Here is a 13821-nt window from a genome sequence, read left to right as displayed (position 1 = left end):
AACAATAAGTAAACAACACATATATTTTGTTTATTACAAAAAAAGAGTACAGGACAAGGGCTGACATTCATCTTTATTATTTCATTCTTAAGTTTATTTTTTCTTCTGATAATTTTAAAACAAAAAAAATCAAACCTAAAATAATGTCTGTGTTCTTTATCATGTTCATTGATCTCCTAATTTCCCATTCTATCTTGTATCTTGTCCTCAAAGTTTAGACAGATGTAAAAGTTTGAAACTAGTCAATCGATAGCGTTTACTCTGCATGTGTTTCTCTCCACTAGATGTTGTGTGAAGACGCCGTACACACTCACGCACACTGAAGAAAAGTCAACGGCTCCTGAAGAAACAAACCTCAAACCAAAGTGACTCTCAAAATTTAAATAAAGCTACAGACAGTCTTCTGCAGATTTCTGCTCTAAACACTGCAGGTTCTTTATCAAATGCTTGATTCGATAGAGATGGGTTGTGTGGATTATTGGCTACATTAGAAAATTGATTGTGTGATTGACCAACATGATCCAATGCAGGGGTGTCAAGCTAATTTTAGTTCAGGGGCCAAACACGGACCAGTTTGACCTAAAGTGGGCCACAGATTTTAGACAAGAAAAAAAAAAAAGCTATTTTAACATCATTTTGCCCTAGTTTTTAATATCAGTCCCTGTCGGATCTTCACTTTGAAAATTTCTGATTTTGTTACCAATTTTTGTGTCATTTAGATGAATTTTGTGGAATTGTTTGTAAAAAATTGCAATATTTCTGAAAAAAAAATTGAGAGTTCTGTCCACAATTTGCAATTAAAACTAAGTGACTGCATGAACGTGAGATAAATGAAGGAAAACTGCAAGCCCCTCAACATTTTGTATTGTTTCATTAAATTGGTGAATTTGAGATATCTACAACTGGATTAGTTGGTAATTTACACAATTTCTGTCATTTTTACTGTCTCCTACAGGCCGAATTGGATGCTCTAAAGGGCCAGATTTGGACTCCGGGCCATGAGTTTGAAACATATGATCTAATGGATAATGTAATACTGTCATGAAAAGAAGAATTGTTTCTATTTTCGTGCATGCCAACATGACTCAGCTACATCTAATCACAACATTACACTCAGGTTTGGGTTGGGGTTAGGGTTAAAATGATAAATCCCATTGACATACATAATTTTACAGTTCACACAAATTCTGGCTGGATGAACAGGTCACTGCATGATGTGAAATAAGAAATCATCCATCATTGTTATGTACGTGATTTCGTGATTAGCTTGTACTTAAAACATTTTGTAAAGTCACTTTTGTAATAAATGGACTTCCTGAAAAACCTTCCAACACTGTTGTTGCTTGTTTATAAGTCTGGTTAGGCCAGGGGTGTCAAACTCACTTTAGTTCAAGGGCCACATACAACCCAGTTTGACCTCAAGTGGGCTGGCCCAGAAAATACCATACATGGTAAGGTTTCGTTTATTCAGACGAGGTTTTTCAGGAAATCTCATCTACATGTTTTGAGATAAAAAATTTTTTTTAAAAAAATCCTGAAAAACCTTGTCTGAATAATTTAAACCTTAACATATATTTAAAAAAAGAAAACAAAATGACTTACTGGAATTATTACACAGAAAAATTCATGTTTATTAAAGCAAAAATTCAAAGAAAATACAGAATATTAAGCAATTGGTATAATTATAACTTTATTTCCCCAAATTTGCAATGTAATTTGCCAGAAGTCTGTGGGATAATTTGTGAGAATTTTCCCGCTTTTTCAAAATCTTTGCAATATAACCACTGTAAATAATGTAGTATTGCATCCCCCATCGTATTTTTATCTACAACTTAAATGGTAATCTACATAAAGTGCTGGTTTTGCTGTAATTTATACTTTGAAAAAATCTTCCAGCGAGCAGGAATAGATGATCTGACTGGCCGAATTTGGCCCGCGGGCCTCGAGTTTGACATGTAGGTTAGGCCCTGAGGTTGTGTTAAACTTTAAATGCCAGAGCAAACCAAGGTATTATGGATGATTTTATTAATCAAACCTTTATTAACATTAGCGTTCCAAATGAAAACATTTACAGTCACAGCACTAAAACAAGCATCAACATAGATCAGTCAAAAGACATTTTTTGTGATATTTGTTCATTGTTGTTCTTTTTTTTTCTTCTATTGACAAAAATCTTAATGTGCAGTTCAAGCTTTGAAATTTCCAGTCTTTGCTCATAAATATATGATGTCAAGCGTGAGTATTTGACGTCAAGCTTGAAACAAAGTGAAAAGTGCAATGGTTTCACATTCAGAGTTTTATCAGGAAGTCTTTGTAGCGCTTGTTGTTTTGTGTGAAAGCTCCTTTTTCCCCCCCCAACAGTCTAATAATCTGTATGAGGATTTGCGTTCATAAAATGACCGTAGCGATACGAGTCTGTCTCGATGATTTTGATCAATCCCCTGCCTTTCACAGTCAGAAAACGATCAGAGCCAACTTTCTTTAAGCACGACTTCTTTTCGAGTGAAGAAAGGACACTTAAAACTGTCAAGAAAAAAGAAAAAAAAAGGTTTTAGTTTGGCATTAGTAGCACCAACTTTGACTCATTTTTTAACGAACATTAATTGATATTGCAGTTTGGAAATCCTTCAAACAGAAGTCGACAAGGAAGAAGCTAAGAAAAATGTCTTGCCTGTTCGATGGGGAAGTTTTTTGCCAAGATTTACACTGACCTGAATTCAGTCTTTTTTCCCCTACCTATCCTTCTGTTGTTACCCCTTTTTCATCTAAATATGGCGTGCCGCTCTTGTGGCGACCCACAGTTCTCCAGCTCCCCAAGTTACAAGTGTTATACTGTATATGGGATTGTCTTTTCATGTTTTTCTTGGACGGGATGAAACTGAAATGAAATTTCGTTGCTCTGTTGGTCTGTATCGTGTCCAACGACATATAAAGCTGATTTTGATTCTGATTCATCAATATATGCAAATTAACAATGCAAACAAATAAAAAAAATTAGTCTTACCGTTTTCTCTTTGGCATCTCCTCAATGCATTGAGGGAGAGGCTTTTTAAAAGTCTCTGGCATGAATAAAGTTGTAAAAAGTGAAACAAAAGCCAGGGTCCCTAGAACCAGCTGAGGCATGAATTTATAGTAAACACCTGCACAAGTCAGAGAAAACAACATAGGTGAGTCCCTAGAATAGTAGGTGAACAATGTATAAGAATGTAGTCCAGTGATTAAAATGAGATGTGTTTATGCCTGCAATGATCCTTGATTATCAATTTACTCACTTAAACTTAATAAGAAGGGAGACAAAATGCTTCCCATCCGTGACACACTGCCACATACTGCAGTGCCAGTGTTCCTGAGTCCTGTTGGATAGATCTCTGCTGTGTAGGCATAAACTAGGGTTGCACCAGCCGTTATTGCAAATTTACCCAGCATTTCCAGGGCAATGGTCACACCTGACAAACCTGAAGATATAATATTATTAATAAAACATTTTTTATGAGCTCCTTTTCTGAGCGCACAATGTACAGACATAAAACAATAAAATAACAGATAAAAATGAGGTAGAATTTGCAAGAGTGTTCATGAAAAAACTCTGCTTTGATTTAGATTTTAGTTCAACTTGTGGCCCTTTTTGTGCTTTAAACAGGAAAAAATGGTCTTATTAGTGAACTATATTATTATATAGGAGTATAGTGAGCGTTATACTAACTCCAAGGTAGTTATACTGACTCCGAGGGGTTATACTTGTTCTGAAGGGTAATTCTGACTCTGAATGGTTATACTTACTCCGAGAGCTAATTCAGACTTCGAGGGGTTAAACTGATTCCAAGGGGGAAATCTAACACAAGGGGTTATTCTGAGGAATACTTTGACTCTGAGGGGTTATACTGACTCAGAGGGGTTCAGCCTATGCATCTTCACTTGCATTTTCTTCAGGAAATGTAGTTTGTCTAGTTTATACTATTGTCTGCTTTTACTTTTATATTCCTATTGAGTTGAAAAAGTCATACCAAGTAAAATAAAAGCAGTGGGTTTTTTAGCTGCATTTTTTTTGGTCCTTTTTCCCTTTCCAAAAATAGCATCTCTTTACTGTGAGCACAGTATCGTATAATGCCTCACCTTGTGAACTTTGTATTTTGTCCCACCCCTAAAAATAAAACTAAAGGTTATGTAAAAAAAAGTTTAGGTTTTGTTTATGTTTAAGTACTATTAGTTTTCAGCTTACCTTCAGGAACCAGCTGGATGAGATACAGAGATGATCCTGCAACGACCAAGATACAAACAAAAGACAATCGCCGTGAAATGTACTGCAGGGCCAGCCAGCTGGAAATGTATGCTGGCACCTCTACCACTGCTGATAGGAAACAGCTAAGATATGGATTAGGGTGGAGTTGAGCAGTGTTAATGGAGAGGCCCACGTATCCAGTAGCCACAGTCACCCTGCGCAGAAATACAGGTATTTAACACTCACTGAAATACTCAGATTAACATACTAAATGGATAAACATGTAAAGAAAGCCATTTACAAAAGACTGTTGTTTTGGGTTTCATCAGAGGGAATCATCCTGTGAGAAATAAGATTATAACGATTTTTAATGGACACTACTCACCACAATAGGAACAGAAGGAAAGTTGTGTTTCTAACGTGTAATGTTCTTATCAAGTCTATTATATGGTATTGCTGCTTGGCTTGTATGTTCACCTCCTGCAGGAGAAGGAAAAAACATTGTGTCATCTGTTTATTCACTCAGGGAGAGATCACTCTCCACCCCTCACTTCCGTATCTAAAAGTAATACTGTTGCATCTTGTGGTGTGGATGTTGATGACGAAAAGGTGGTACAGAAGAAATCTTTGGGACAACTTAGTTGTAAATTATAGGCAGTTTATTAATACAATCAGAGTCCAAAACAGGATATTAAAAAAGAGTAACCTAGTGAAAGTCTGCTGGCTGGATCATTGCAAGACTCTGAGCTTTTCCCAGCAGGCGAGTGCCTATATAGATCAGAGGAATGTCATCCAACAGGTGGTATAACTTTAACATTAGCTTTTTACCATATACGGAATCAACTTGCTTTAGAAATTGTTTAGAAAAAGACAACCTATCAATCATTCGAAACGGGCCGCCCTCTGTGTCAGGGCCCTTCAGGCTTAAATATATACCAGAGGGTAAAGAAGACATTTGATCAAGAAACGTAGGTATTTTTCAAATTATTGAAGAATATTTCTCATGGTACACTTACTCAAATATGAAGGCCTCTAAGTTCTGCTGTGAGGCATTTTAGTACTGGAATGTTAAGTACTTTAATACACTTCATTCCCCGTTTTGAGATGCACTCGTCTCAATGAAGCAAAAATCACTAAGTATGTTGTTAACTGCCTTAAAATGATGGCACTCCTCTAATCATGTTCAAACATATCATACTGTGGAAGGAGCAAATTACAACTCCAACTATCATCTTAGCTACCTTAATAATTTAGGAAATTTATTAACCAATCAATAATAGGAAAGCTAGGATTATCTTAAGCGTGTTTAATCATTTGGGCTATGAAAAGAGCAAAATGCTGACACATTCAAACATATAGGTACTTGAGACAAAGTTGAAGCACAGTATGTAGAATTTTGAGACTTGTATGGAATCAAGAACTCTCCCCCGCTCCCCTCTGCCTGTTTTTCACCTTGTTTTTGACTCCTGGAACTGGTAACTTTGCTTGTGCTGACTGATTTCCCATGTACCGACCTGTCTTGGAATTTAACTCTCAAACTCTGATTCTCGGTGCCTCATTTGAGTCCTATTCTGTCTGGTCCAGTGTGACACCCGAATTCACCAGCATCCATGTGAAGGCTCACAACTGTGGAGCTCTTAGTGACTTTTTTCTCAATAGCGACCAACGACAAATGTAGGGACTTTATCTTGTGTTGCTGAAGAGTTTTCTGACTTGTATAAATCTGTCCTTGTTGCAAATAAATTGTGTCTGTTCTCTCCACCTTGAATAATGCTTGTCTAAGGTATACATGCGATTTATTCTGTCTGTTATCACTCTCCCTTTGACACCAGTACATGTCAGACTTTTCCTGTTGGAAAGTCTACCATTAAACAACAGATATGACGTGGACGTGCATCGTCTTTAGTCAGGCAGCCAATATTAACATCCCAAAACAGCTCATGGAGCGTTCTGTTTGTAAAAATATCTCTAATTGGCTGAAAAGAAGCGTCATGCTCCTGGATTTCTAAGTCTCATATACAGGGCCAAGAGAAGGAGCAGAGGTCCAGAGCTTTAACTCACCTTGGGATCACCAAAAATTACATCTGGAGCTTCAATTTTATTCTTCTTCGCTGCATTTCTCAATATGGCTTCAGCCTCCTCAGCTCTACCCTGAGAGAGCAGCCAGCGAGGAGACTCTGTGATCATCCTTCCTCATCAGGGTGAAATCCAGTGAGGGAAAGAAAAAGAAACATGATGAACCATATAGATATATAGAATATAGATATTCTCAAATCAAAGATTGTTTCTTCTGACCTGAATGTATAGTGTATTGTATTACCTACCACCACATGGGTATGTACAATAGACCAGGTACTGCTAACCCTAACTGAAGAGATTTCCAGTCCCTCAGAAAAAAGGCAAAAAGAGGCAGAATCATGTAGCCAATGGAGAATCCCAAAGAAATACCCAGAGAGGAAAATAAAACTCGGGCATTGCCACTCAGGATCTCACAACCTGTGGAACAAATAGAAACACAGACAGAGATGAAAATCTGAGTATTTATTTTATAATAACTAGGGTGTAATAATAATATTTATTGTATTTACCCAGCACAAAACCAGCTACATAATTCCCGATTTGTCCGGAGCTCGCTAAAAAAATGAGGATACAAAGCACTGTCCAAGAAGGTGAGAAAATTGTAACAAAACTAAATATAGTTTGAACTGCCATTGTTACAAAGAGAACCGGCTTTCGTCCAAATCTGAAGAGAAAAAGATTATAAAATTTTTAAATGAAGTGACAAGAAAAGATTATTCTGTTGTTACACTGTTTACTATGGAGACCGAAAGCTCACAAGACAAAAGCCCCAATGGAAAAAATTACAAAATTAACAAAGAGGAGTGAAGTACAGGAGGTTAATAAAAATTCTATCAAGAAGAGTGAAGTAACTGTTTCTACTTAGTGATAAAATTAAGAGACAGATGAATTATAAATAACATTGTTACAATTTGCTGTAAGTTTTCATTTGATTTTAACTTCCAGGTAAACTCTTCTTCGTGGATTTTTTAAACCTCCTTTAACTTTTTGGTGGATTCTTACTTCTGTTGTGGCCTTTGTTTGGTGTTGTAGTTTACCCCCTCAGTTAAAATTGCCCACCAGAATTTAAGAATAATCGACCAACCAAACACATGTGTTCTGAAGCCACAAGAGGACACTGAAAAACAAGGTTAAACCAGGAGCCTTTTTTCTGTGAGGCAACAGGGCAAACCACTATCAAACAGTTTGTGGTTTCCACTCTTTCCATCAAAGCTCCTCCCACAGAGAACATGCAGTCTCCAGCCGAGACAACCTCGTCATTCAAATAAAGATTAAAAAATGCAACGGGAGGAGTTTTTAAAGTTTACCTGTCGGAAAGCTGTCCTGACACAAAGGATCCAAATAAAACACCAACAAAATTAATCGACGATGTGAACGGCTGCTTCCATTGGTCTTTGCACACCAGATTAAACTGGAGCATTCATAGAAGTAAGCACACAAATACAGTCATAAAATTCTCAGTTTCAAAAACAACAAGATTCTTGAAACAAATGCCAATAAATCCATTGATAGAGACACGATCACAAGCATGGACGATTGGATGCACTCACCTCAGAGACAAAGGTAGACTGGTAGATGTCTTTGCTGTAGTTCCATCCATCCACACAGTTCTCCTGATCCACATCTGTGAGGTTAACGTCAACTCCAGGATTCAAACCTTGAGCAGAAAGATTCAGGACCACGTCCAGCCTGTATCTGCTACACCTGCTCAGCTCCTGTTTCCCATTCAGAACCTTGCAGTAACAAGACACACCTCAAGAAATAACTTTCCTCCCCAGTAAAAAGGAGTTTGACACCACTGATGTAGGCGGATATTGCCTCCATCTTACACCCTGCTACTATGTGCTGAAGTGTCTCAGAGGCACCCTGGGTCTGATCTGCTGTGGTAGAGCTTGGCCTCTATGTGATGATAAATACAGTTAATATTTTATGCAAGATGACACTTATCACATATTTATATTTATGATTATGTACTTGGTAATCATTGTATATTTAACTTTGTATTTGTTTGAGGCTGTAACAAATGAAATTCTCTGTTGTGGCATTAATGCATTAAAAATAATCAATAATCAATAATCACTCAATCAATCCATGAATACTATGCAGACAAGCTAAATTATGTTATGGCAAGCATCAACATGGTAACGGAAAAGTAGAGTAATATGTAATGAGGTTACTTTTCACATGCAGTTATAAGTAAAGTAATCTCACTATAATTTACAGAAGTAATGAGTAACTAGTAATGAATTACTTTTGAGTAACAACCCCAACACTGCCTGTAGTTGAAATGTATACAACAAAAATGTTTTTAATATATTACCAATAAATATGTGCCCTTTTAAAAAATATATAATAATAATAATAACAATAATAATAATAATAATAATAATAATAATAATAATAATAATAATAATAATAATAATAATAATAATAATTGTGGGAGGTAGGGGCGTAACAGGTCTGTTTACATTCCCTAAATTACTAAACACAATCTTTTGATAGAGCTTGTAATTAAAATTCATACTGTTTAAATATAACATATATATAGGGGCTTGTCCATTCATGTTGCTTGCTCTTTTACAATGTGGCCCTAGTGACCTGTAAACTGGTTGCATATGTGTCTGACTGCTGGTAGTCCTGTTTTTCTGCATTATTTTGACAAGAGTTTAGAGTTTTAGATGTTTTGTTGTTTAGTGGTTCGACACTATGTATGGCAACTTTGTGTGGGTTGACCCAGCATCCTCCATTGTTTTGTTGAATTTGGCTAGGGTCTGAAAAGACTTGTCTTGTTATATTTTGATTAAATCAAATCTTAAAAAAAATTCTTGTTCTGACATCTTATATATGTTGCAGCCCTTTGCGCCTTTGACTTAAAGCTGCAGTATGTACGTTTTTTTGGCATAATTTGGTCAAAAATCCATCATCATCTTTGAGCATATTGTAATCCAAAGTGTTCTGAGTGGGCAGTGAATCTATCCTCCGTCTCATGGCCCTGGAAAATAAATTTAGAAATCCAGGAGTGTGACGCTGGATTCCAGCCAATCAGAGATCCTTCTACAAACATGTGTACTCAATGGGCTGTTTTGGGCATTACTATTGGCTGCTCGACTGAAGTCAGGCACATTCACTTCCCAAGTGCAATAGCGGACGTTCCAGCAGAAGTCTCCATTGCCGCGTTAGGCACAACAGTTACGCAGCAAATCAAGCGGAAAAAGGCAGACCGAGGTGGAGAAGCAACAGAATAAAGGCACAAACAAACATACTCGGGAGGAACGGACCCCTTTGTGTCCTCACTTATCCCCTCGACTGTGCAGGGTCTACCCCACGCACTGGTGTCAAAGGGAGAGCGATAACAGACGGGATAAAATGCGTGTAAACCAAAGAGAAGCTTTTCCGAGGTGAATTAATTTTACAGTATGGATGCGGAGTGATGGTTGCCGGTCAGGCAGCTGAGATCACGGCTACCTTTGTGAGCTCTGTGGCGGGGACGAGCTGATGACAGCAGCTGCTGCTCGGGGCAGTAACTACAGAGTGATGCGTGCATTGATGTCAGAGACTTTAAAACACCAGAAAAATCTCCAATAACACAAGGTAAAGTCTATACATTTGTCACTAGTCTATTGAGAAAAAAGTCACTAAGAGCAGTGACGTGCCGTCAGGGTAGGCACGGTAGGCAGTGCCTACCCAAGGGTGACTTGATATTTTGATTTTTTTAATTATAATATAATTATAAATTATTTATTTTTCCATTTCCAATAGCCTACAGTACCTATAAGTTTGAAAGTGTCTGCATTTTGTGCGTTTCATAGCCCAAATTACTAAACAGCGCTATTTCCTGGAACAACTGCAAGGTTTTTTTTTTGTTTTTTTTTCACTCCACTGTAAGGAAGAGGGAGGCCACGCCCCCTCCCAAAGGCACATTGCTCTTCTGCCTCCGTTCCCATTGCGTGTTTTTACGTGTTTGCGAATGCGCAGTCAGGTCCCCAAGATGACAAGATGCCTTTGGACGTAACCGCGCTATGCTAAATGCTATACCTAAGTTCACAGTACATTAGTGAATAGATGCCACGTGACCGCTGCTGCTACGTTCTCTAGCGAGTGGGCGGGATAACACTACAGTCAGGATGACAGCGTCAGAGATGATAGAGAAACTTTTTTTTGAGGAAAAACAACAGCTTTTAAAAGATGGGAGACCAACAACTGAGTTACCAGACCTTCAGCAAAGGTAAGGTCAGAACATTGTTGGTACTTTCTACAGTGAATGGAACAAAAGGAAGGATTTGCTTTGTGGATGCTCCTCACTGAGGCTGTTCTGAGTTGTTGTTGTTGTTGTTGTCATTTTCTCTGTGTTTCCAACACAAACAACAGATGCGCTGCCGTGTCATGAGATATATCTTGTTGGGAGAGTATGGAGGCTATATAAAATAATTGTTTATGTTTCTATAATGGTGTTTATGATGTTGATTTTGTTAGATGGCTAAATGCTTGTTCATGTGGATCTTGTTGGGTTTTTTCTTTCTTAATATGAATTTTATATTCTGATAAGCGCATTGAGAAGACTTTGTTCGAAATTGCTTTATACAAATAAAATTGATTTGAATTGAATTAACACTTGCGAGCAGAAACATATGAAATTGTCATTGGTGGTCTCGATTTGCAACGTGCCTACCCAACCCTAGTGGTCACGGCACGTCACTGGCTAAGAGTGTTCACAAAATAGTCCGGTAAGGGAGGTTCAGTTTTGGTTTAGGTTTATAAATGGAGCACTGATAGGATTCTACATACTGCAGCTTTAAATTGTGGAGCGGGCTGTGTTTAATTATTTAATCTTCTACATGTCTATTAATGTCTATTAAAATAATGGAAAAAAGATTGATAATAATTATTTAATATATCAAATGGAAAAAGATTGCAATGATTACAGGCAACACAAATAATATTCTTGTATCGAACTCCTTTCTAATTATTCAGAAAGGAAGTGCTGATCTTACAAACGTTAATGTCAAAACTAAGTAATATCTCAAACATCAAACTATTGGTAAATAGATAAATACAAGAAAAGGTTGAACATTTTTGGAATGGTTCCAAAAAGCCCCAAAGCTTTTCTCCAACACGACCCAACACTTACATTTGTTTTGAAAATTAAACAAAACACAGAATTTGAGGACGCATAAATATACAAATATTGCAGACTTTCAACTTTACAAGAACACAGTCACCTCTATTGGAATGATCGCTGCACGCCATTCCTCTGTCAGGTTAACCTCAGGGATAAGGCAGTGGTGTTTTGGAATTCCATTCAGAAAAACTATTGAAAATACAACCAATCCATTTGGTAAAGCTGTGGAACAGATTAGGAAGAAAACAATCTTCTGGTAAGGTCCCCACAGACCCAAAAACGCTGTGGTTTCTTCATACTCCTTCATAGTCTTTGTTTATTGCCTTGGCTCTTTTGCAGAGTGCGGAAAAAACAAGTCTTGCCTTTCAACAAGTAAAACAGTGTCTCTTTTTTATCACACCCCGGCAGGCAAATACCAGACTAAAGACTCAACAAGTTTTGAAGCGAAAATCCTTGTGCCTTTTATTATTGCCATTTTTAGATAAGACAAACTTGATGCTGACATGGCTCTCTCTCTCTCTCTAATGAGTAAACCACAGCTGTGTAAAAGACAATTATTAATTTTTCTCCAAAAGACAATGTTAATAATCACAAATATTATAAAAACGCATGAATCAAATGACTTAGTTAAACATACATATCTGCTGAGACTGCATGTTGTTTGCTTCTTTTACTGCATGGTGAAAGGTGAGGTGATTTTTTTCAGTCCAAAAAAGAGCAAAATACAAAATAAATATCTTTCCACTGTCATAAAACTGAAAAAAAAAACATAGATTGGTTTGATTGAAATAGTTTAATAATGAAATCCCACAGCTTAAACACGATTTCACCAATGTTTAAAACACAAAAACAATCATTATCATTGGAGAACTGCCACTGGGTTGTTTCTCTGAGTGCTGCATGGACAAGTCATCCTGGTATGGAGAAGAAAGGAGAAACTAGGCATAATTTTAGTTGTTATGGAAGCTAGTGGAAACAAACTCAAAGACAAAAGTATCGCTGGTCAGATCAACATAGGGTTTTGTGCAATTTCCCCCTGTTAAATTCTATGGGACATACACATGATATATATATATATATATATTTTTTTTTACCAATTTTTATATATTGTTTTTCTGTATTGTATGTTTTTGAGTCATTATGGGTTGTATCTTTCTGTGCATTTTTTGTATAATTTCTGTTTTTTGTTGCCATTGTAGTGTGATTTTGTGTATTTTTTGTATAACTATTTAGTTTTGTGTATTTTGACTCATTTTCATATTTTTGTTGTCATTTGGTGTACTTTTCTGTAATGTATGTTTTTTTGGAGTCATTTTGTGTGTTTTTGGAGCCTTTTTGTATATTTTTGTGCATTTCGGTTGTCATTTTGTGTACTTTTTGTATAAATATTGTTTAGTTTTTTGTTTTATTTTACTCATTTAGTATATTTTTTTATTATAAATACCTTATGTGTGGTAAACTTCCTTGATTTATTAGAGAGATTATTTTGTTGTTTTGTTTAATAATTAAACAACCTCATGTTGCCTGTTTGAAGCAAAGGCCAGAGTCCTTAGAACCAGCTGAGGCTGAAAATTTATAATAAACACCTGCACGAGTCAGGAAAATAAACCAAAACATCATGAGTGAGGCCTTAATTCTGTATGTGCCAGTGGTTACTCTATATTTACCCAGCATTTCCAGTGCAATGGTTACACCTAACACACTGGAAAACCATATTTATGATATCACAATATATTTATAGTACCTCCTAATAGCAATCAAGGACACTATATAACCATAACACACAAATACAATTAATCATTTTTTTTTTTATCACAGCTATGACCTTGAAGGGGTCATAAATCCACTTTTTAGCCCTTAAATGCATTTTGTTGTATATCTAGAGTGTTTAGAAGTACAGAAAAGTTCAAATTAGTCTCTTCAGCTGCTCCGTTGATATCTTTATATTCTGTTTTGGTCATATTTTTCAATCTCTATTACGTTTTTTGAACAATGACGTCACAGTATTTGCAGCGGAACTGCCAAATTAGGACATCGGCTCCAGGCCAAACACTTCGAGCAATCTACCATTTTTATTTCTCGCTTTTATTTTGTAGTCCAAGCTCAAGGATGTCGAAGAAGCACATCAGAAAAGGGGTAGAAAAGGGGCCTGTGGAGCTATAATAATGAGGAATTCAGACCCAAGCATTGCAGTTCCGCTTTATATAGACCACAACTGTATGATTTATATGTAAAAAGGAAGGATGATATGTCTCATTTAAGGGTTAAAAGAAACCTCAACTTCTTGTGATTTCACAGTGACTATGATTTTTCTTTAGTCTTAACTGAAGGTTTATTAAATACATGATGTATTGTAGAAGTGATCCCTTCAGATAGCAAACAGGTGATTTTTTCTCGAAAGTAA

At 36.6% G+C, this 13821-nt stretch overlaps 1 protein-coding gene across 4 annotated transcripts; it reads right to left on the bottom strand.

Annotated features, from left to right (window-relative positions):
- Positions 1-1610: 1610 nt before the first annotated feature.
- On the bottom strand, positions 1611-11927 carry LOC114475261 (solute carrier family 22 member 5-like). Of its 4 annotated transcripts, XM_028465950.1 has the most exons (12): positions 11518-11927; positions 7849-8031; positions 7606-7709; positions 6808-6962; positions 6544-6715; positions 6281-6407; positions 4605-4699; positions 4220-4434; positions 3273-3455; positions 3005-3140; positions 2712-2878; positions 1611-2523 (listed from the first exon to the last, which is right to left on the bottom strand). In XM_028465950.1, the coding sequence occupies exons 1-11, from the start codon at positions 11722-11724 to the stop codon at positions 2737-2739; spliced, it is 1719 nt and encodes a 572-aa protein (XP_028321751.1). In that variant the 5' UTR covers positions 11725-11927; the 3' UTR covers positions 1611-2523; positions 2712-2736. The 4 variants fall into 4 exon arrangements, with proteins under 4 accessions (XP_028321751.1, XP_028321750.1, XP_028321752.1 ...); XM_028465949.1 differs by having other exon boundaries at positions 1611-2878; XM_028465951.1 differs by lacking the exon at positions 2712-2878 and having other exon boundaries at positions 11518-11925.
- Between the last annotated feature and the right edge of the window lie 1894 nt (positions 11928-13821).

This window comes from Gouania willdenowi, chromosome 14 (genome assembly GCF_900634775.1).
Source record: "Gouania willdenowi chromosome 14, fGouWil2.1, whole genome shotgun sequence".
Taxonomy (NCBI): domain Eukaryota; kingdom Metazoa; phylum Chordata; class Actinopteri; order Blenniiformes; family Gobiesocidae; genus Gouania; species Gouania willdenowi.
The sequence above is the reverse complement of the archived record's forward strand: the minus strand, read 5'-3'. Positions and strand labels throughout refer to the sequence as shown.

Excerpts from the sequence above, each read along its gene's own strand:
- LOC114475261 (XM_028465949.1), bottom strand. The coding sequence starts at position 11,724 with ATGAAGGAGTATGAAGAAACCACAGCGTTTTTGGGTCTGTGGGGACCT. Across the intron at positions 4,700-6,280 it reads TAATTTTTGGTGATCCCAAG|GAGGTGAACATACAAGCCAA; the intron begins GTGAGTTAAAGC and ends CTTCTCCTGCAG. Across the intron at positions 3,141-3,272 it reads TCCCTTCTTATTAAGTTTAA|GTGTTTACTATAAATTCATG; the intron begins GTGAGTAAATTG and ends TGACTTGTGCAG.